Source organism: Delphinus delphis, chromosome 6, assembly GCF_949987515.2.
Source record: "Delphinus delphis chromosome 6, mDelDel1.2, whole genome shotgun sequence".
Taxonomy (NCBI): Eukaryota; Metazoa; Chordata; class Mammalia; order Artiodactyla; family Delphinidae; genus Delphinus; species Delphinus delphis.
The window spans coordinates 21626023-21649274 of NC_082688.1; the positions used below are offsets into that span (position 1 = coordinate 21626023).

The 23252-nt window shown below is 41.7% G+C and overlaps 1 protein-coding gene across 1 annotated transcript in view; it reads left to right on the forward strand.

The window, feature by feature from the left end:
- Positions 1-12536, forward strand: part of SUSD1 (sushi domain containing 1) — a 142786-nt gene extending 130250 nt beyond the window's left edge. Inside the window, exon 16 of the mRNA XM_060014327.1 lies at positions 12506-12536. Within this exon, the coding sequence (XP_059870310.1) occupies positions 12506-12528 (23 nt within the window). The 3' untranslated portion in view covers positions 12529-12536. The remainder of the gene's footprint in view (positions 1-12505) is intronic.
- The last annotated feature ends 10716 nt before the right edge of the window (positions 12537-23252 follow it).

The window sequence follows — 23252 nt, forward strand, 5'->3', positions numbered from 1 at the left end:
CTGAAAGTGCATCCCACAGTCCCTTACTGCTGGCGTTGTTAGCGTTCTCTTGCCCTGGCAATCTGCCTTTTTTGGGAAAAGTCACATCAAGATGGCTCCTCCAGCTCAGTTACTTTCCTGGGTATCTACTTGACTCACGGAAACTCACAGACCCTTGCCATGCAAATGAGGGATTGCCCCACCATCGCAGATCACTCCAGCCACAGACTTTAGTTTTCTTACCCATGAGACCCTTTGGCCTCCATCAGTGGAAGTGTAGCTTCTACTACATTCCAATGTGGTTCCCACTTTTTTGTCCTGATGCTGGCCTGACAGTCTCAGCTTCTTGACCCCTGGGTTTCTTATCCTTGGAGTCAGGTACCAGGCCTCTGTGTCCTCTGAAGTTTTAGGGGACACAAAGTCTCTGAGTGGACGTCCCCTTGAAGCTCCTCTTTCCTGACTTGCACTGAGGAAGGTCCCCTTACCTCCTACCGTCATGGTGGGGGATAGAAAATGCAGAGAATGCCAACAGCTTTCCCTAAAGAACTACTTTCTTTTGGCCTTTTCAATTTTAAACCCCTTTATATCTTGGGTATTGGGCTAAGGATCACAAGACCATTTGGAAATCCTTATTTTAGAATATGGGAGTGTTTGCAACCTATTATTTTCAATTTTTTGGAACTTTAGTTGAAACAAAAAGGGTCCAATCTGAGGCCAAATGATACGAAAATACAGTTCACAGAAAAAGAAATGCAAATGGCTCCCAAACGTAAGAAAAGATGCTCAACCTTACTTTTAAGAAAAGTGCAAGTTAGTGAGGTATCATTTCTCACCCGTCAATGAGAAAACCAGAGATTTAACAACACAGTCTCTTTTGAGGCTGTGGGGAAATAGGAACTCAAACGTTGTTAGTGAGAGTACAGAACGGTACAACCTTTATGGAAGGAAATCTGGCAATATTTACATTGCCTTTGTCTTTAACCCAGCAATCCACCTCTGGGACCTATCCTATGGATTCACCTGCACATGTTCCAAATGACACATGAGCAGGGTTATTCATTATGACGTGGCTTATGATAACAAAAGCTTAGAAACAACCCAAATGCCTCTCAGGAGGAAAGTAGTTACATGAACTATGATACTTCTATGTACAGAATGGAATACCCTGAGTTGTAAAAATGGAATGAGGAAGGACTCTATGCATTGAAATGGGGAGATCTTTAAGCTGTATTGTTTTAATGAGGAAAACAAGATGGAGAATAGTGTATATCATACGCTATCTTTTATGTAAGAAACAGAGGGAATGAGAATATTTATTCAATTTTAAATAAAGAAACACAGGAATGATAGCAATGAGTTGATGTAAATGGTTACAAATGGAGCGAGGAAGAATGGGGTGGAGGTGGACAGGGTGAGAGTGAGCCTTTTAAGTGTTTATCTTCTTATTTTGTTTTGTTTTTAAACATGTAATTATATTACTATTCAAAAACATAAAAATTTCATAAAGAAAAGAAAGTGTTCCATTTAATATCCTATTTCACATGTGTCAAATAAAAATATGATGGGTACTGCTTAGTTTCCTTCTAAACCCAAGACACTTAGATTTGGATAAGTTTGGTTTAATTTTCCATCACAAAATTGGTGGGGCATCCAGTGCTGTCTTTTAAGATTTCTGAAAATTCCATGAGGGGGTAAAGGTGGATGTGTTATATTCCCATGATCAACTCTAGCGCCTACTTTCTGCTTCCTATGAATTAATTTAGCAGATGGATCATCTCATCCTCCTACGTGGGGTCCCTGTTCCCGCCTGCATCGACTCACCTGTGGAACTCAGCTCCTTTTCATGATTTCCACCCAAAGTTTCACTAAGGACTTGGGGCATTTAGATAACGTGAATGGAGAGTGTATTAGTTTCCTACTGATGCTGTAACAAGTTGCCACACACTTGGTAGCTTTCAACCACACAAATTTATCATTTTACAGTTCTGGAAGTTGGAAGTCTGCCGTGAGTCTCACTGGGCTAAAGTCAAAGTGTTGGCTGAGCTGTGTTCCTTCTGGAAGCTCGAGGGAGAATCCATTTGTTTGCTGTTTCTAGCTTTTAGAGGCTGCCTATATTCCTTGACTGTGGCCTTTCCTCCATCTTCAAAGCCAACAGTGTGGCATCTTTGAATCTCTCTCTGACTCTGACTCTCCTGTCCACCCCTGCCCCCACTTCATTTATAGGAGATTACAGTGGACCTCCCTGGATAATCCAGGATAATCTCCCATCTCAAGCACCTTAACTTAATCACATCTACAAAGTTCCTTTTACCATGGAAGATAACTTATCCACAGGCTCTGGGATTAATACGTGGACATTTTTGGTGGCCATTTTTCTGCCTATAACGAGAGAGTATTATATTTTAGATATGCAAATAATTAAAAGTGGATGTTAGTTATCTTTGTTCTTCGAAGTTTCCTTCCTTTCCCATCCCTTCCCATCTTCATTCTTTATCAAATCCCCTAAATTCCTGAAATGCAGAACAACTCATCTATGTCTTTCTTTTTTTTTAACCAAAGTAATTTACCAAAGTAATTTTTTAAACAAGAGTAGTTTCCTCCTTAAAAATTCTGTTGCCAGCTGTTAACTGAAACTTTATATTTTTAAAAAACTTCTGAAAATTTCCCAAAGTTTCTGAATGTTGAATGTATTCTTCCTTGTTTCACAGTGCTGATTCAGATTTCTTACAATTTTTTTGTGAATCTTTGGTAATGTGATTTTGGGGGACAACTAGAAACTAGAAGATGAAGTATTTGAGAGAGAATTATAGCAAAGGCTATATATGCTTTTTTATTGCCGTGTAACAACTTACCACAAACGTAATGGCTTAAACTAGTACACATTTATTATCCTCCAGTTTTTATGGGTCAGGAACCCAGGTTTGGTTAGTTGGTTTCTCTGCTCAGGGTATCACAAGTCTGCAAGGAAGCTGTTGGCTAGGTTGCATTTTCATCAAGAAGCTCGACTGGGGAAGATTCCCCTTCCATGCTTATTCATATTGTTGACAGAATCCATTTCCTTGTGGTCGTATGGCTGAAGGTCCCAACTTTTTGCTGGCTGTCAGCTGGAAGCTGTCCTCAGGTCCTAGATGCCAGTCATAGCTCCTAGAGGGCCATTTGTAGTTGTTTGCCAGGTGGGCTTCCTACACAGACGGCCCAGCTCATCAAGTCAGCAAGGACAATCTCTGAATACAGGGAGGGCCCAGTTCCTCTTTTTTTAAATTTTTTTTGCCGTACGCGGGCCTCTCACCTCTGTGGCCTCTCCCGTTGCAGAGCACAGGCTCCGGACGCGCAGGCTTAGTGGCCATGGCTCACAGGCCCAGCCGCTCCGCGGCATGTGGGATCTTCCCAGACCGGGGCACGAACCCGTGTCCCCTGCATTGGCAGGCGGACTCTCAACCACTGCACCACCGGGGAAGCCCCCAGTTCCTCTTTTAAAGGGCTTTCATCTAAGTCAGGCGCACACAGGATAATCTACCTTTAACTAACCAAAAATAAACTAATTTGCAACCTTAATTACATCTGCAAAAGCCCTTCACTTTTTCCATATTCTGTTGGTTAGAACTAAGTCACACTCAAGGGGAAAAAATTATACAGGCTGTGGACACCAAGTGGCAGAGATTATGAGGGTCATCTCATAGAATTTTGCCTACCGTAAGTTACTAAAGAAAAAATCAATTATAGACTTTAAATTCTACCACAATTTTTCCTAGGTTCTTCTGACAGGGCTACTTAACTTTATAGCAAAAGCCTAGGAATACTTCTATTTTCTCTATGGAGAGGTACCAAGGCTGCCAGGGGTGGAAGTGACCAATGGCCAGAGGTTTCAGGAAGGTAACCGCGTCTGGAAGACTGCCGTCTCCCCTTGGACTGGATGCGTTCCCTTGAGTGAGGCACAGAGATTTGGGGAAGGAAAAGAACACCATTTCCCTGGGTCCATGGGCATGTGTCCCATCTCCTAGCCTTTGGGTTAGCAGGATTCAGGATTTGTGAACTTGGCCTGCAAAAGTCTATTCCCGCCGAACTCTAGTGAGCCTAGTGTATGGCCTGGAGGGTGAGTTGTCCTATAGTCCCTATAAAGGGCCATCCTGAGTCTTGGTGGGCTGGGCTGGGCAGGGTAAGGCAATATTGACCAGGTTCAAGGCTTCCAGAGGGTGGTGAGAGCTCCAGGGACCAGCGCTGGAGAGCACAAAGGTCCTTCCCAGTCCCAAGACCCTCCATAACCAAGGACTTGGCAGTAGCTGTGTGCAGCCGAGAATGGCTGAGACTGAGCGTAAAGCGCGTACGGTTCTTGCCACAAGTTGTGATTCCTTCTGTCCAAGGGGCCTTCCAGTGAAGAGTGAACCTTAGAACCTGAAAGAGGGCTCAGTTCCAAGAACCAGAGGGAACTTGGGTTGTCTTGGGATGATCACTGTGAATTGAGATCTCACAGGGATGGACACCAGATGATGCAGACACTGATGCTTTGCTGTGCTGGGATGGTCAGGGACAACCATGAGGGGCAAAGAGGGGCAGAGCCCAGGAAAGGGGAATCATTAGCACAAGACCTAGGAAGGGGCAGCAGATGGGCAGCGCATCTCTTGCACCGAACAAGGAAGACAGTGTCTTGGTCCTGGTCGGAGAGTATAAATGTCCATACTGCGTGTGGCCCTGTGAGGGAGGTGGTGCACGGGGCTGCCAGACTCAAGGACTCCAGCCTGTCTGCAGCTTGCTGCCAAGGGCACAAAACAGCTGAGTCTGACTTGACTGCCTGTGGTCAGCATTCATGAGCATTTTTACTGGATTTCTTGTAGAAAATTAACACATAGCTCTCTGGTCTGGATTTGTGCATCTGGAACAGCTCACTGGATTAGATGGAGGCTGAAGGAACTCCACAAGGGTAAAAGGACGAGCCCCCATACCGACCTCGTGAGACCGCATCTCAGTGTCCAGCTGTAACACACCCCTGGTGTCAGCCCCTTTCCTCCACTTCCCCTCCTCTCTGCAGCCACTCCTCGGACTTCCTCTCCCTCAACCTGCAGGCTGCTGCTGCAGACCCCTGCAGACCTCTGTAAAGAGATCACTCAGATGGGGCTGGAGCTAGAACAGAGCTGGAACCTACACTGGAGATACAGCTGGGAGGGCACATGAGTTTCACTGTGAGCCAGGCATGGAAAGACCAAGGCTTGTCGCTGGATGAGATAGAAGAAACGGAGACCTACTTCTGGACGGCAGGAGGCTGTCTGCTTTCCTGGAGGGACACACAGTGCCGAACAGACTTGGGGAGTTGCCTGTGTGTCTCGGAGGGCTACCTATGTGCATTGGAGGGATACTTGTGTTTATTCTACACTTGACCTGGGACTGTGGTCTGTATTGATTGCATTGCACTCATAGCTTTCCAAGGTTGGCTGGCCAACACATCATCCTCAGCCTCTGCCTGCAAGTGAGTTGCCAACTGGCCCTTTATTGTCCACCCAGCTGTTGTCAGCTTCGTCACCCAGGTCATTGCCCTTGATTCCTGGGCCTTCACCAGTTTCCCAAGAATAAATTGGACTACTTCTAGTCTGCTGCTGTGTATTAGCCTGCATTTTTGGAAACTCTGATAAAGTTTCCAAACTGACTTACCTTTTTTTGCTATATGACTCCTGCTTTGCATAACTGTTTGCTTCATCAGCCACCACGCTGCATTCTGGTAAACTGAAAGAAAAAGGAATTGTTAGAACTGAGCAACAGGGAAAACAACTTATTTTGAACCGATGCTTTCTGAGTGGAATGAGAGCCTGAGACTTGAGCCTGAAGGAGAGGCTGCCCAGCTATGCTGAACTTTGAAGCATTTCAACTGAGAAGCTCCGAAATTCTCTGATCTTAGTGAATTCCTATCTAATTCTGAAGAGATTCCCCAGGAACCCCACTCTGAGGGTGGTGATAGGCCACTAGAATCATTTAAATCTGTGTTTATAAGATTTATAAGTATTTATAAGTATTCAGTATAAACTGAATACTTACAGTGAAAAGAAAGCTTTAAAAAAAAAATCCATAGTGCACAGGGATGAGATATGACACTCAGTGAAAGAAAGCATAGCTTAAGTTACCCTGAGTTATACTGTGTTTTGGAAATGCTCTGAACTCAATACTTATGCCACGTACTCTAAGACCAAAGTACTCAGATCTTTTTATTATTCTTCTTCTCAGGAGTAAGCTTGCTGAATCACCACAGGCTTTTTGGTTTTTTAATACCAGTTTGCTGAATGTCGCTGTCCATTTGGCTTGGATTTGCTCTAGGTCTACCCTAGAGCCCACCTTTTGAGCCTGTCACTTGGTAAAGTGAATTATTGGTGGTCCTTCCTGCTACGTATAGAGCTTGGTAGCGATTTCAAATTAGTGGGGAATGACTGATTATTAGGGAAGTGTGGGAATCAATGTCTAACCATTTGGGGAACCATTGTTTGCAATAAATATGATGAACAACGAAGGGAAGCCTCTTGCACTGTTGGTCGGAATGTAAATTGATGCAGCCACTATGGAGAACAGTATGGAAGTTCCTTAAAAAACTAAAAATAGAACTACCATATGACTCAGCAATCCCACTACTGGGCATATACCCTGAGAAAACCATAATTCAAAAAGACACATGCACCCCAGTATTCACTGCAGCACTATTAACAATTGCCAGAACATGAAATCAACCTAAATGTCTATCAACAGAGGAATGGATAAAGAAGATGTGGTACATATATACAATGGAATATTCCTCAGCCATAAAAAGGAACGAAATTGGGTTATTTGTAGAGACGTGGATGGGCCTAGAGATTGTCATATTTAGTGAAGTAAGTCAGAAAGATAAAAACAAATATCGTATATTATCACATATATGTGGAATCTAGAAAAATGGTATAAGTGACCTTATTTGCAAAGCAGAAATAGAGACACAGACGTAGAGGACAAACGTATGAATACTAAGGGGGAAAGGGGCAGGTGGGATGAATTGGGAGAATGGGATTGACATATATAAACTATTGATGCTATGTATAAAATAGATAACTAATGAGAACCTACTGTATAGCTCAGAGAATTCTACTCAGTGCTCTGTGGTAACCTAAATGGGAAGGAAATCCAACAAAGAGGGGATATATGTACACGTATAGCTGATTCACTTTGCTGTACAGTAGAAACTAACACAACATTGTAAAGCAACCATACTCCAATAAAAATTAGTTTATAAAAAGAATAAAAGCTGTTTAAAATCAATTAAAAAATGAGTTAATAGGCTTACTGTACAATAGTCTTACACATCAATAACAAAAACTGTAAGATCCTCTTGCAAGGGGAAAAGAATGATCAGATAATTCACAAGTTCTGCTGTTATTTTTCTCTGGAAGTCACACCTATATTTGAATTTTTCTTGCACCAGCAAAAATGAAGCAAGAAACGAAGAACATAACATGGGAGTAGGAAGCCAGGTGGACATCAAACAGCTGATCAAAATGTTCACTGTCCAAAGGCTAGGTGTGATTTCCATCCTAGCTCACACAGCCTGTGTCTTCGACCTTTCTATTCCCACATAACACTTTTTTCTTTTCTTGCCTAATACTACTCTTCCCTAATTGATAGCTTCCAATGGATCATATCTGTCTGAGGTGTGTTTCTTAAACCCTAAGGAGGATTTGATGTGTGTCCTCTATCTGGAGTATAGCCAGGAAACTTCCCAGCACTCTTTCAAAGAAATGAGACTGGAAGTGTGAAATCTAGTCCCGTCCTGTTAGTTTAGCATTCATTGTGAGCAGACTGGACTCTTGCCCAGCTGAAAGAAGCTGACGTCATCTGCTTTCATTTGACCCTGAATTTCCCCTCTGATTGAGACATCAGTCCAACCTTCATTTCACAACAGCCAGCAAATATTTTACTGAATGCCTTCAGTGATGGAGTTTCTACACCACAAGCAGAATGACAAGCATAAAGACAAGAGGGAAGGGGTGCAAAGAAGTAGAAGAGGGAAGGGGGTAGCAAAGGTTACCCAGGTGGAGTTTGAGCTGGACCTTGAAGGATTAGGAGGGTTTTATCAGGCAGAGAAGACTAGAAGGGAAATTCCAGTAATGGAAGGGGGGAGGGGTATAAAAATATGAACAAAGGCAGGAAATTTCATGAAGAGACATTAAAGATCACAAGAGAGGGATGGACCAACATAAGAGAGACATTACCAAAGTAAAAATGAAGGAGTTGATGGTGCATTGGATTGGCTGGGTGCTGGAGGGATGCAGGGAGGTACATATAGGAAGGGGAAGATATGCTTATTAAGCCTTTGAAAATAACATTTAGAAAGAACATCTGCTACACAATTTGTGACTCTAATGAGACTTCTTTCCCCCAAACATACTAGATATTCATTTAAATATACTTCTTCGAAGTAGTTGCTTTGAAAAACTAAATACACACTTATTCCAGTGGTGCTATTAGTGTTTGAAAAATCTTTAGAAATCCCCTTTGGGAATTGCCTTCAGAATTTGTTTATGAGCTACCAAAGAACATCAAGCAGTTTTATTACCTCACAGTTTTCTGTCTCTGTTTCTCTGCATACGGTGAAAACATTATATATGCATATAAAACATGTATCATTAAAACTGAACCAGTTGGACATTTCTTTAATTTTTTTTATTGTAGTATAGTAGATTTGCAATGTTGTGTTAATTTCTACTGTACAGCAAAGTGATTCAGTTACATATACATTCTTTTTTTAAAAAAAAATTAATTTGTTTTATTTATTTTTGGCTGTGTTGGGTCTCCGTTGCTGCGCGGGGGCTTTCTCTAGTTGCCGCGAGGAGGGGCTACTCTTCGTTGCGGTGCGCAGGCTTCTCATTGCAGTGGCTTCTATTGTTGTGGAGCACGGGCTCTAGGTGCACGGGCTTCAGTAGTTGTGGCTGGCGGGCTCTAGAGCACAGGCTCAGTAGTTGTAGCGCACAGGCTTAGTTGCTCTGCGGCATGTGGGATCTTCCCGGACCAGGGCTCGAACCCATGTCCCCTGCATTGGCAGGCGGATTCTTAACCACTGCTCCACCAGGGAAGCCCTATACATTCTTTTTTAATATTCTTTTCCATTAAGGTTCATCACAGGATATTGAATATAGTTCCCTGTGCTATACAGTAGGACCTAGTTGTTTACCATTGTATATATAAAATATTTTGCATCTGCTAACCCCAACTTCCCACTCCATCCCTCCTCCACCCTCCCTCCCCCTTGGCAACCACAAATCTCTTCTCTATGGACATTTCTTTTACAAGCTAGAACATGTGGGGGGACTTCCCTGGAGGTCTAGGGGGCATGGGTTCAATCTCTGGTCGGGATCCCGCATGCCACTTGGCATGGCCAAAAACAAAAACACTAGAACATGTGGCAAATGGCTTTTACCTATTTCCAAAAATTGAATACAATCTGAAAAACATTTCACTTATGGACTCAGAACACCCCCAAAAAATGTGCTTCAGGCTCTGACGGCAATCTTCAAAGGGGGATTCCAGCAGTATTGAGCCTCCACAGAATTGAAGTCATGTGGACCTCCACAAGTGACCTCCACAGGTGACTGTTGCCACAGGGACCTTGTCCCACGATTAGATACATTCTGGGGAATTTCTGTCATCGTGGCTGGACAAGTTGTCATATGACAGTTTATGGTCCATGTTGGCTTTCTATGCAGTCACTCATGATCAGAGACCCCCTTCCCCAAGTCCCCCGTGAAGACCTTGCCAAACCTGGCAAGAGAAGGGGGTTTCCTAAAACCATCGGACACTAAGACCACCTAACGGCAGAGTCTGAGGAGGACCGGACTTCAGCTCACTGTCCATTCTGTCTTCGTTTCACAAAAGCAGAGCCCTTTTGCAGAGGGAGGAAAGCCTTTCTGGTGACTGGAATGGGGAAATAGGCTGCGGTGTTCCTCTAGGCACTGAATCCACTCTGGGGCAGACAGGACATGTCCCATCCACAACCACATTCCAGGGCAATGTTCTGGATCCAGAAAGAATGCAAAGCTTAGAGACAGCTGAACAGTATTCCTGGAAGGTACACACTGCAAACAGGCAGTTGTGATTCCTCAATAAATTGCCCAAAGGGCATGAGTGTGTGTGTATTGTACATGCGTGCATATTTATGTTGCCTGTTGTGTGTGCACACATGTGTTATTGTGTGATGCATGTGTGTATGGTATGTTCAAGTGGGGTGTGTATGGTACATGTGTGCATACGTGTGTTGTGTGTGCACACATGTATATTGTGTGGTGCATGTTCATGTGGTGTGTGTGTATGGTACATGGCTGCATGTGTGTGTTGTCTGTTGTATGTGCACATGTCTGTATTGTGTGGTGTATGTGTGTATGATATGTTCACGTGGTGTGTGTGTGTGTGTGTGTGTGTGTGTGTGTGTGTGTGAAGGGCACTGGGACGATCCTGGCAGGAGTGAGTGATAGGAACTGCCATTGGTCATCCCTCTCCCTACATCTTCAGAGTCTGTGGGAACAGGTCAGTAGAGAAAGGAGAAAAATTCTATCAGCTGAAGAACCGATACTTCTTCCCGTGGGAGGAATAATGATGTTTTCTCAATGACTACACAACTCTTTTCATACCAGAGTAGCAGCAAGTTGTCTGGCATTTGTATTGCACATATTTTCCCACATTTGTCCTTTGTCTTTCAACTTTACTTATAGGGCTCTTGTCAGTTTTTGCCATTGGAAAGTTTTCATTGTTACATAGTTGAGGTTATTAATCTTTTGTTTGTGATCACCGGCTGTCATGACATGCTCAGATAGACTTTCCACCCACGATTATAAAAATATTTGTCTAGTCTCTCTCCTAGTTCTTATGTAATTTTGGTTTTTACTTTAAAACATTTGCTGTATTTGGAATTTATTTTGTGTAATGAATGAAACAAGAACCCACATTTTATTTAAAACATTTCACACCAAGCTGTATTTTTCTTTCACACTATTCACTGCAGTTAAAATAGCACAATTATTTATGTGATTATCTTTTCCCAATCACCACTGATTTGAGATAGCACATATTTTTCATACAATACTTTGAAATATGCTTGTTTCTGCAAATATCATGTTGGGATTTTGACCAGAAAAGGGATTTTCTAGATTATTTTGGAAGAATTTATATTAGAATATTTCTGTGCACTCACAGGGGATGCCTTTTCACTTAGTCATATATTATCTTCTATTTCTTGGTAATTTTATCTTTTTTTCACATAATTCAAATTTATTTGTATATTTTTATGTTTTGTACTTTTAAAATGGATTAAATTTGGGTTATATTTCTTATACATTATAAGACTTTTGATTTTTGAATATTAATATATCATCAAAACCTTCTCAACTCTCTTTTACTCTTTTAATTTTCAGTAATTTTCTGCTGAATCTTAGGCTTTCTATTATCTGCAAATGATGATAATTTTGTCTTCTTCATTCCAATAGTTAAACCTCTTATTTTGTTCTTTTGTCTAATTGCAATGTTTATCACATAAAAGCAATGTCACATTATAGAAATTATAAGTGCTTAATCGCTAAACTTGATATTGGCTTTTGGTATAAGATATGTTTTGATAGTAAGGAAATTATTCACCTAATCCCATTTTACAAAGAACATTTATCAAGAACGGACATTACATTTTATGAATGTTTTATTGAAATCTATCATGGGATTATATACTTTTCCCCCTTTGGTCAACATTAATATAAATTTTCAAACATTTAGGCACCTTTGCATTCTTGTAATACACAGTCATAGTCATGGTAAATTGTTATTTAAATCTGCCCCCAGATTCTATTTGTTAATATTGGGTTGGCCAAAAAATGCCTTTGGTTTTTAAGTAAAAATAAAAGACACATTTTTCATTTTCAGCAAGAACTTTATTGAACAATGTGTTCACCATTTAGTTCCACTACCTTCTGCCATTTTTCAGGCAACTTCATAAATCCATCTTCCCAAAACTTTTTATCTTTTTGAGCAAAGAACTCTTCCACGTGTCTTTTACAGTCTTCCATGGAATTGAAATTTTTTCCATTAAGAGAATTTTGTAAAGACCAAAATAAACGGAAATCTGAAGGTGCAATGTCTGGTGAATACAGCGGGTGAATCAGAACTTCCCAGCCAAGCTGTAGCAGTTTTTGCCTGGTCATCAAAGAAACGTGGGGTCTTGCATTATCCTGATGGAAGATTATGTGTTTTCTGTTGACTAATTCCGACGCCTTTCATCGAGTAGCTGCTTTCAGTTGTGAGCAGTACTTGTTGGAATTAATCATTTGGTTTTCCGGAAGGAGCTCATAATAGAGGACTCCCTTCCAGTCCCACCATATTCACAACATCACCTTCTTTGCATCAAGACCAGCCTTTGGTGTGGTTGGTGGCGGTTTATTTCACTTGCCCCACAATGTCTTCCTTTCCACATTATTGTACAGTATCCACTTTTCTTGGCCCGTCACAATTTGTTTTAAAACGGAACGTTTTTGTTACGTTTCAGTAGAGAATCGCATGTGGAAATAAGGTCAAGAAGGTTTGTTTCGCTTAGCTTATGTGGCACCCAAACATCAAAGCGATGAACATAACCAAGCTGGAGCAAATGGTTTTCAGCGCTTGATTTGGATATTTTGAGTGTGTCGGCTCTCTCCCGCGTGGTATAATGTTGATTGTTCTCAATTAATGTCTCAATTTGATTGCTATCAACTTCAACTGGTCTACCTGACTGTGGAGCATCATCCAGTGAGAAATCTCCAGCACAAAACTTCGCAAACCACTTTGACATGTTCCATCAGTCACAGCACCTTCTCCATACACTGCACAAATCTTTTTTTGCGTTTTGGTTGTGTTTTTACCTTTCTTGAAATAATAAAGCATAATATGCCAAGAATGTTGCTTGTTTTCTTCCATCTTCAATATTAAAATGGCTACACAAAAGTTCACCAATTTCGATAAGTCTTTTTTTAAATGCACGCTGATATGACAGCTGTCACATGCAATCTAACAAAATTGTTTTGAATGCAGTTAAAGACAACTAACTGCTGTTAGACCATTTTACAGAAAAAACTGAACGAACCTTTTAGTCAACCCAATACTTTATTTGAGAACTTAAAAAAAATCAATTTTGATATCTCTGGTTTTCTCTCCTGCGTTACCTATTCAAAGCAGCAGTACATTGGTATTTGTTAATTGGCAAGAATTCCTTCTTTCTCTGGCCGAGGACATTTAAAATATGCTACTTCAGCTATGTAGATAGACAGTAATTGTGCATCTCTTCCCATCTAGTTTTCCAAATGTGTCAGCATAGGATTATTCAATGTTCCCTGGGATTGTGAAGTAGTCCTTGCCTCTAGACACTGCCCCAATCTGATAGGAAATGATGACAGAGAAAAAATGATGTGCTTGGCAGGCAAGTATCTCTTGCAACACTGGGTGTCTTAGCAATCAATAATGGGCCAATGGGCCCCAGTGGGAGTGTTTCTTATTCTTCCAGCAGCTAATCCATGCCCTCAGGACCCATGCTGGTGGGAACCTTCAGAACTGACTCCACTTACAGTCAGTAACACCAGACTGTGGTCACGAGCTAGAAACTGCTGTCAGGTGATGCAAATCAGTTTGTTCCAAACGGCATTATAAAGGCTGCGTTCCTCAGGGTGTATAGTGTTGAGGCCTTTCCCAGCTACAGCCTACTTAAAGTATTAATACTTTTCCTTGCTTTTGGTTCATTTTCTTTCCTGCTTGTGTTGGTGTAGGGTTTGGGGTTAACATGTACTTCTGCCATCATTTTTTTTAAAAATAAATGTATTTATTTTATGTTTGGCTCCATTGGGTCTTCTTTGCTGCGCGCAGGCTTTTCTCTGGTTGCTGCGAGCGGGGGCTATTCTTCGTTGCGGCGCGTGGGCTTCTCATTGTGGTGGCTTCTCTTGTTGCGGAGCACGGGCTCTAGGCATGCGGGCTTCAATAGTTGTGGCACACGGGCTCTAGGCGCGCAGGTTCAGTAGTTGTGGCACACGGGCTTCGTTGATCCGCGGCATGTGGGATCTTCCTGGGCCAGGGCTCGAACCTGTGTTCCTTGCATTAGCAGGCAGATTCTTAACCACTGCACCACCAGGGAAGCCCCTGTATGGCTTTTTTAGCAGCTGAAAAATATTTTTTTTAATCAAATAGAATTTTTAGCAATGAAACACATAAATATTTTTAGAAAAACCTTTCTTAGTAGATGGGTTAAACAGAATATTAAATACAGCTGAAGAGAAAATTAGCAAACCAAGAAGGCAAATCTAAAGGGCAGACAGAAAAAGTTGTGTAAAATATAAAGAGGGATTGAGATATGGAGGTGGAATGTGAAGGTCTGAAATACATATAATCAGAATTTCAGAAGAGAGAATAAAGAGAATGGAGGATAAGCAATATTTGAAAATTTTGATATTTAGGTGTTTATAAAGTCCTAGGTATAACTGAATCACTTTGCTGTACACCTGAAACTAACATAAAGTTGTAAGTCTACTATACTCCAATATAAAATGAAAATTAATTTAAAAAAATAATAAAATGAAGTAAGGATGAGGGTCCCTGTATTTGGGAGTGTGAAAAACTATTAGAAAGGCCGTGAATTGATGGAGGAATCTGGGGCAGAAGGAAAGACTGTGAAAATAGTATTGAAATAATGAATGTCCCAAAGAGCAGTACCTGATGGCACTGAAGATGGGGCATTCGAGGTTCAAAGGAGTTTGGATTATGGAAATGGTGGTGGCAGCAGAGATTAAGGAGAAAGCAAGCATGAGCTGATATGCTGATGGGAGATGGTATGTCTCCAAGGGAATCTGGAAAATTTTAAAATAAACCAATAGTTTATACTCAGTGTATTTTTAGTTTTTCACTGAATATAGGGCACTAGGGTAACCAAGAGACAGGAGCAGGACTTCAGAATGAAAGTAGTCACAGCTGAGGAATCAGAGTGAAGATTCAGAATATTGCATGTCTAAATGAAACCACATGGCTTTTTTTTTTTCTGAAATCACCCTATTTATTAATTTACCTGAGTTATTTCTCATATCACACCATGAGCCCCGAGGCAGAGCCCAGTCGCTGCTCCATCTACTCACGTGATAGCACCTGACTGCGCTTGGCCCCAAATCCCAGAATACCCAAGGGACTGGAGTCTTGGGATTAGTTTAGTAAATATTTCCTAGAAATACTTTAAAAATTTTCCATTAAAAGGACAGGGAGGGGGTTTCCCTGGTGGCGCAGTGGTTAAGAATCGCCTGCCAATGCAGGGGACACGGGTTTGAGCCCTGGTCTGGGAAGATCCTGCATGCCACAGAGCAACTAAGCCCGTGTGCCACAACTACTGAGCCCGTGTGCCTAGAGCCCGTGCTCCACAACAATAGAAGCCACTGCAGTGAGAAGCCCGTGCACCGCAACAAAGAGTAGCCCCACTCACCACAACTAGAGAAAGCCCGTGCACAGCCACAAAGACCCAACGCAGTCAAAAATAAAAATAAAATAAATAAATTTATAGAAAAAAAAAAAAAAGGACAGGCAGGGACTTCCCTGGTGGCGCAGTGGTTAAGAATCTGCCTGCCAATTCAGGGGACACAGGTTCGATCCCTGGTCTGGGAAGATCCCACATGCCGCAGAGCAACTAAGTCCGCAAGCCACAACTACTGAAGCCCATGCACCACAACTACTGAGCCTGCGCTCTAGAGCCCGTGAGCCACAACTACTGAGACGACGTGCCTAGAGCCCGTGCTCCACAACAAGAGAAGCCACCGCAATGAAAAACCCGCGCACCGCAAGGAAGAATAGCCCCCACTCGCAGCAACTAGAGAAAGCCCACACGCAGCAACCAAGACCAAATGCAACCAATAAATAAATGAATAAAATAAAATAAAATAAACGGCAGGCAGCTGGCAACTCGAGCCCCCTGCCCTGTCTACCCCAGTGGCCCCACCACGTGTCTTTTATTAAAGCCAAAACATTTCAGCTGTGTCTATATGCGCTTTACATAACAGATAATGACAGGGGTATTTCTCTGGGTCTCTTAGTTTATAAATAGGATAAGGCTAGAGGAATGATCACTATCTATTAAATGCTTATCTTGTGCTAGGCGTGGAGTTATGCACTTTGTGAACAACGTATGCTGTGGGTATCTAAGTTATTATCGTCATAATTATCATTATCCTTACTTTAAAGATGACAAAACTGAGGTTTAGAAGCAGTTAAATCATTATCCAAGGTCACCTACCAGTACCTAGCAGAGGTGGAATTCTAACCCAGATCTTTGTACTGCAAATTTTTAAGCTTGGGGACTTCCCTAGCAGTCCAGTGGTTAAGACTCGGCGCTTCCACTGCAGGGGGCATGGGTTCCATCCCTGGTCACGGGACTAAGATCCTGCATGCCTCAGGTGCGGCCAAAATTTAAAAAAAAAAAAAATCTTAAGCTTGGAAATTCTTTGTGTGCACACAATTACATAAAAGCAAAAATCTCTCATTATTAGAAGATTCTCTGGGTGAGAAACTCAATTTCCTGTTCTCTAGTTAAGAGATCACAAAAAGACTGACCCCTGGAAATAAAATTCAAACACTAGCAAACATTTCTTTTTGCTTCTCAGCTGTCAGGGTGACACCTTAGTGTTCTATTTTTTCAAATTTCAATATGACTCATTTTGTTTCCCAGTAAATATGATTTTAGTTTTGGAAACTCTGATTTTAAGGTGGGTGTGAATGTGTGTTTTTTCTAGGTGCTTGTGTTTCAAAACAATTTGTTGTACAGTTAATTTTTAAATGCCTTTTGGCAGCCGTTTTAAACAACATTCTAGCCGCTGAGTGAGTTGAAAAATAAATGAGTTTGCTTCCTAGGAAACTACAAAATGAATGACTCCTTTCTTGTTCTTGGTAATTAAATTCTCACATTCAACTCCATATCAGAAGTAGCTTCTCTTTCATTTCCTGTGATATTTAAACCCTTTTTTATTTCCTGCACAGTGACCAAAACGCCCCATTATGCAAACACTCTGATTCCTGCGCATGTTAAACCCCCCTTGGAAAATACCCCCATTCAAGGTATCAATAGCATTTTCTTTGAAGGACAGTCTAAGTAAACTGGATTGCAGAGACTATATTCTGTCCCATGACACAGTCTTGGTCATCTGTCTCTAATATTTCTTCACACTAGACCTTGCCAAAGCTCACATGTCCCAGTTTCAGAAAACAACATTACATTGTCAGCTGATTCCAAGGCCCCAGATTAGTGGTTCACAAGCTTTACTGCACATTGGAGTTATCTGGGAAGCTTTAAAAAAATACTGACACAAGTCTCACGTGACTCTGATTTAATCGGTCTGGAGTGCCACCTGGGCATTGAGATTTTTTTTTTAAGGGCCTCAGGTAACTCTACTGTGCAGCTGAGTTTGGAAACCACTGCCCAGAGCCCCAGGGTGCAGGTTTAGCCACAATCCTGTTTGAAACAGAATAAAAGGGAACAAGCAAATGTTAGGTAAAACCATTCCTACTACCTTGGTTATCAGGAAGCAGAGTCCCTGTGATGCCTCCTTCCATCAGCTTCCTCCCCCAGTGTTGGTCCTCAGAATCATACTTAACTTTATCATTGTTTTCACCAATAGGGAGAATATAGCTGATTTTATTTTATTGTATTTATGTATTCAGTCAGTCAGTCAGTCTTTTAATGTAGGGCTTAATGTTGAATTGAGACCGCGGCAAACCTTAATGGCAATATACATTATACAGAGCCTGAAACTAAGTAACACCATTTTCTGATAATCACATTATTTTAGTTCTTTTGGGAAGAAGTTTAGGGATGTTTATAACTCTTTGGTAGATGTGGATCCTCAGTCATCCGTTAGGCTCTTTCCGCTGATTCCTTTATTCTGGGCCACAAATGTGCAAATCTTCCCTGGGCTTTAAAACATTTTCCTTTTTCCTGCTTTCCACTCAACCCACCGTACCACCTTCTTCCATCCTCCCACTGCTAAATTCTTCAAGAGTAATATCTATACTTTCCATTCTTTCCTGGACACCACCATAGCTAACTTCAATCTCCGTATCTCCATGGAAACTGCACTCACAAAGGTGATCAATGGTTTTGGGACCAAAATCCAAATCCAGTAGCTTCTCACTCTTCATTTTGCCTAATCTGTTATTTAACACCATTTAAAATTCTCTGAAGCAATGGTAATAAAAACAATATGTACTCGACATAAGAATCTATACATAGATCCGAGAAGCATAATTGAGTCCAGAAATAACCTTGAGTACGCGTGAGTAATTAACATCGGACAAAGGTGGCCTTTAAATTAAGTGGGGGGCTTCCCTGGTGGTGCAGTGGTTAAGAATCCACCTGCCAAAGGAGGGGACACGGGTTCGAGCGCTGGTCCGGGAAGATCCCACATGCCGCAGAGCAGAGCCCGTGCTCCACAACTACTGAGCCTGCACTCTAGAGCCTGCAAGCCACAACTACTGAAGCCCGCGAGCCACAACTACTGAAGCCTGCGCACCTATAGCCCGTGCTCCACAACAAGAGAAGCCACTGCAGTGAGAAGCCCGTGCACAACAACGAAGAGTAGCCCCTGCTCACCGCAACTAGAGAAAGCCCACGTACAGCAATGGAGACCCAATGCAGCCAAAAATAAATAAATAAATATATTAAAAATTAATTAATTAATTAAGTGGGAAAAGCACCCATCTATTTAATTACTGGCTGTGCATCATGAGGAAAATGAAATTGGACTTCTTCCTGACATATCACATATGGTAAGTATATCTCTGATGGATGTAAGCTTTAAATGTGAAAAAAAGAAGAAGATTTGAAGACTGTATACATGAACTTAGAAAAGGGGAGAATTCTTAAGCAAATCAGAAAGCCCAGAATTTATAAAAGAAAACACAGATGTGCTTGGGTACATTAAAAATTTTGTTTCATATACTGAAAAACACCAAAACCAAAGTCAAAATCAAAGTCACAAATGACAGGTTGGAAAAAAATATTAGTAATACATATAATAGAGATGTAATGCCCTAATATACAAAGAGCTCCTACAAATTAATAGAAAAATACCCAAGAAGGCAAATTTTAAGTGGGTAAGGATATGAACAGGAAATTTATAGAAAAACAAATGCAAATGACCAATAAATGTGGAAGGCAGAGTAATACAAATTAAGGCAATTATGAGATATCATTTTTCACTTAGATTGGCAAAACATTAAAGCACCAATGATATGGTAGGAACGTGAGTTGCTGCAGTCTTTAGGAATGGAATCCAGCTTTATCCATTACAAGTAAAAACATATTTATCTTTGGCTTTGAAATCTCACATTTGGGAATCCACCTCCAAGAAATAAGGACACTGGTATGTAAGTATTTATATGTGTACAAGAATCTTTGCTGCAGCTTCAATTGTGCTAAATGTCAGAGGGGAGAGGCATGGGGTCTGTCAGTTAGACTTGGGGGGCTGGGCCCTGAAACAAATCTTACAGACAACATACTCTTCATAATTGATCTTCATCTTATTATTTATTATTCAGTTCCTCCTTTCCTTGCTTCTTTTCTGTTATTGCAGGTTTGATTTGTCACTTGGTAGAAATACTTAAAAACTTTTTTAAGTGAAAGTTTCCAGCAATTTTTATTTTATACTTGCTGATGTCATGTTATTTGATACATAAAAGATAACAGCTACTAAATATTAATTATAAATTATGTACCTTTTTACAATTTGATTCTTTTTTTTGAATTCTACTTTATCTAAAATAATAACTACTTTTTATTATATTTTTGTCATGTTTTCCTGGTGGCGCAGTGGTTAAGAATCCGCCTGCCAATGCAGGGGATACGGATTCGATCCCAGGTCCGGGAAGATCCCACCTGCCGCGGAGCAACTAAGCCCGTGCACCACAACTACTGAGCCTGCGCTCTAGAGCCCATGCTCCGCAACAAGAGAAGCCACCGCAATGAGAAGTCCACTCACCGCAACGAAGAGTAGCTCCCGCTCGCCACAACTAGAGAAAGCCCGCGCGCAGCAACGAAGACCCAACACAGCCAAAGATAAACAAATAAAATAAATTAATTAAAAAAAAACAACAACTATAGTCTCCACTTGCATTTAGTTGGCATTTGCGTCCGATTTCTTCGTCCATCTTTTTACTATTCTGTGTCACATTTAGGTTTTGGGTGTCATAGATCACATTTTAAATTCTGCTTATGGTTTCCGCTAAGATTTTTGGAAGCAGTCATTAAGCTACAATTCCCTGTTTGTCAACGATGGGGTTTAAGGAGGGAAATGTGCTTTTCTTATTGAATATGAGGAATTTAGAAAACATCTGCTGCTCCTTGTTCTTGCCAGAGCACTTGAAACACTGTAAATCTGGGTGGATCCTGAATGTAGCAGTGGACCTTGTTTTTATACAAGCGGGTGTTTTGTATTAACTTATGAGATGGAAGAAGGCAGGAAATTAGGATATTTGGCCTCATGATCTCTCATTCCAGGGGGCACCATCTCTACTGCTGTCAATCTCATCTCTCACTGCCAGCTGTGGTTCTGTCAAAGGAAGCAGGATGGGGGTTAGGAGCATGAGGTCTGGGGTCTCTCCACCAAGGTTTGCATCCTGAGTTCATCACTTACTTGGGTGATTAACTTAACACATTTAGCTTCCTAATCTGGAAAAAAAAAAAAAAAGGCTGGCAACAGCAGAATTCTGAATTCCATGGGGTGGTTTTGAGGATTAAATTACATAATCCATAATGCTGGCACATACTAAATGCTCATGAAATGTTAGCTGCTATTATTATTTTTATCATCATCATCTGTAAAAGGGGATTGATAAGGGGATTGATGACCTTTAAAGATCATTTCTACCAGAGCTCGACAAAGTGGCATAATAATGGTTGCTCTCTTCACCTAGAATTTTCTGCTCAGAGTTTTCCCACGGACCAAACACATGCTGGCCTGTAATGGGATACTCACAGATCTATTAATGAAGAGTAAATTTACTATCACGGAGCAGTAACTGAGACTTTCTTCAGGTGACTCATTTCTCTAACATAACTTAAGGGGCAAGTCCTTACTACCTTCAGAAAGAAAGTGTTCCACTCAGAGCCCTCTTTTCCTTAAACTCTCTTTAGCTCTTCTTCCCACTTCCTCTGAAGTCCCCACTGTTCTTAGCTCCCACTTCAGTTCTCTTGGAAAGCTCAACCTCGTTGCAGGGGAGATAGAAGCCGTAGACTCCGGGATCTTCAAACATCACCTGGATGCTAGCGCCAGCATCCTCTGCTCACACTTTGTCAGTTTCAAAGGGAGGAGGGGGTCTAGCCTATCAGTGCAGTAGACGGTGAGTTCTCCTCTTCTGGGTTACTTTTCCCTCCAATGACAGCTATGGCCGATTCAGTCTCACACGTTCGCTCAGCATCAAGCATATTTCATCATCCAGCTCAGGCGGTGAGAAAATTTTTAATAAAACAATCATATATTGAATTGTTACATATACTAGGATCTGAGCTCATTCCTTCTTTTCTACGTATTTCTGTTAAATCTTGTATGTACCACTCTGATTTTATTCCTGTGGTTTTATAATATATTTTAGTAGACGACAGAGCTAGTTTCCCCTTCGGTGCTTTAATTTTTCAAAATTGTTTAGCGATTTGTGGCAGAATTTCATGTTGACTTCTCCTATCCCCATCCAAATCCTCTATCGCCTCTTTGTTAGAGGCTGGAGAAGTGAACACTCAAGGTCTCCACCCCCAACCTCCTTTGTTGCCCCAGTTTGACAGAGGATACAGTTCTAGCCAATTAGGCTGAAGTGAGGTCTACGAGGGGAGTTTCTGGGAAAGCTTTTATTTTACAGCAGAAAGGAGGGCTGTTGCCTCTCCTTTCTGCCTCTTCCTGTCTTGAAAGCAGATATGTGGCAGCCATCTTGAACTTAAGAATCATTTTGTCAAGTTAAAAAAAAAAAGTAAAGCCAGGGGAATTTATACAGCTCTATAATAGGGCTATATTATAAAATGTCCTTTCTCTAGAGCTGTGGGGGAAATTAGGCAAATATTGGCTCAGCTCCTGAGAGTGAGTTTCATTAATTCATCCATGTAATAAGGCCTGGTTGAGTCTTTCCTGTTTGACGTATGTGAGCATAAAAAGTGAGCTTATCACCAAAGGTTGATGGGTGTACAGATAAGGAGCGAGAAATCAACCTGGATGATGGTTTTCACTTGACACAATGACGTTCAAGTCTGGGCAGTAGACCCCTGCCTCCTGTGGGCTCTTTACAAGAGTGATTTCCCAGCAAACTGCTTGCATTTCCTGGGCTTGGATGTCTACCGGATCCCTACCCACTGAGATGACCTTTCCTATCTCAAATTGCCTTGCGTAGAGAACATTCTTTTCCAGTAAGTCCGGATGTCTTACTGGGGAGCAGGTGGCTGCAGGAACTGTGCTTGAAGCCAGTTCTGCTACCACAGGGGTCTGAGATAGGCCAAGGGGATGATGATGACATGGACACATGTGTGCTTTGAAATCAGGAGGGAAGAGGCCACTTTAGGCTGGGGGATTGGAGACGATTTCAGAACCAAAGGGGCATGTGACCTCTCCTTCTTGGAATTATGGCTAAAGTCCCACAGACCTTAAGCAATTCATCCGAAGTAGAAACAAAAACTTCTGCGGGGAAAGTGGAAATTGGATGGTGTTTGTTCTTTGTACCACAGATATCCTAGGACTTCCTGAAGTGGGCGGCTGGTAGGACCAGTGGTTGGTTCAAAGTGATTGCTAAGTTGCTTCCAAGCCAAGACCTTGAGTCATCTTCAGTGGAGCCTGGTGTCCTGGGGAAGTCCAAATCACATACTTCTCCTCTTTGTCACCAGGATCCTGACCTCCCTTCAGAGGTTTTCTGAGGGCACCCAAGACCAGTACCCACTGAGGTCTGGAGGGACAGCCTGATCTTTTAAGCTTGGGATGTAGAGGCCTGAACTTGCTCCTGGGCTAGAAAGCTCTGGTCCTAGACAGAATAATTCATTTAGGTATTCGTCTTTGTTTCCTTTGTACCTTACTCAGCATTCCAGCAGGTGACCAAGTCTTTGTGCTCCCTTGCCGCAGGGCCTAAAGAAGAAGCAGTCTGCAGGCCACCTCCCTTCCTGACTTTCTCCTTTGTCCTGAAGGATTGAGCATACAATGCTAGGAAGAGCGGCTTGAAGGATACAGTTCCTGGCTGTGAAAGAGCAAAGATTTTTCCCCAAGGGAAGAGATGGA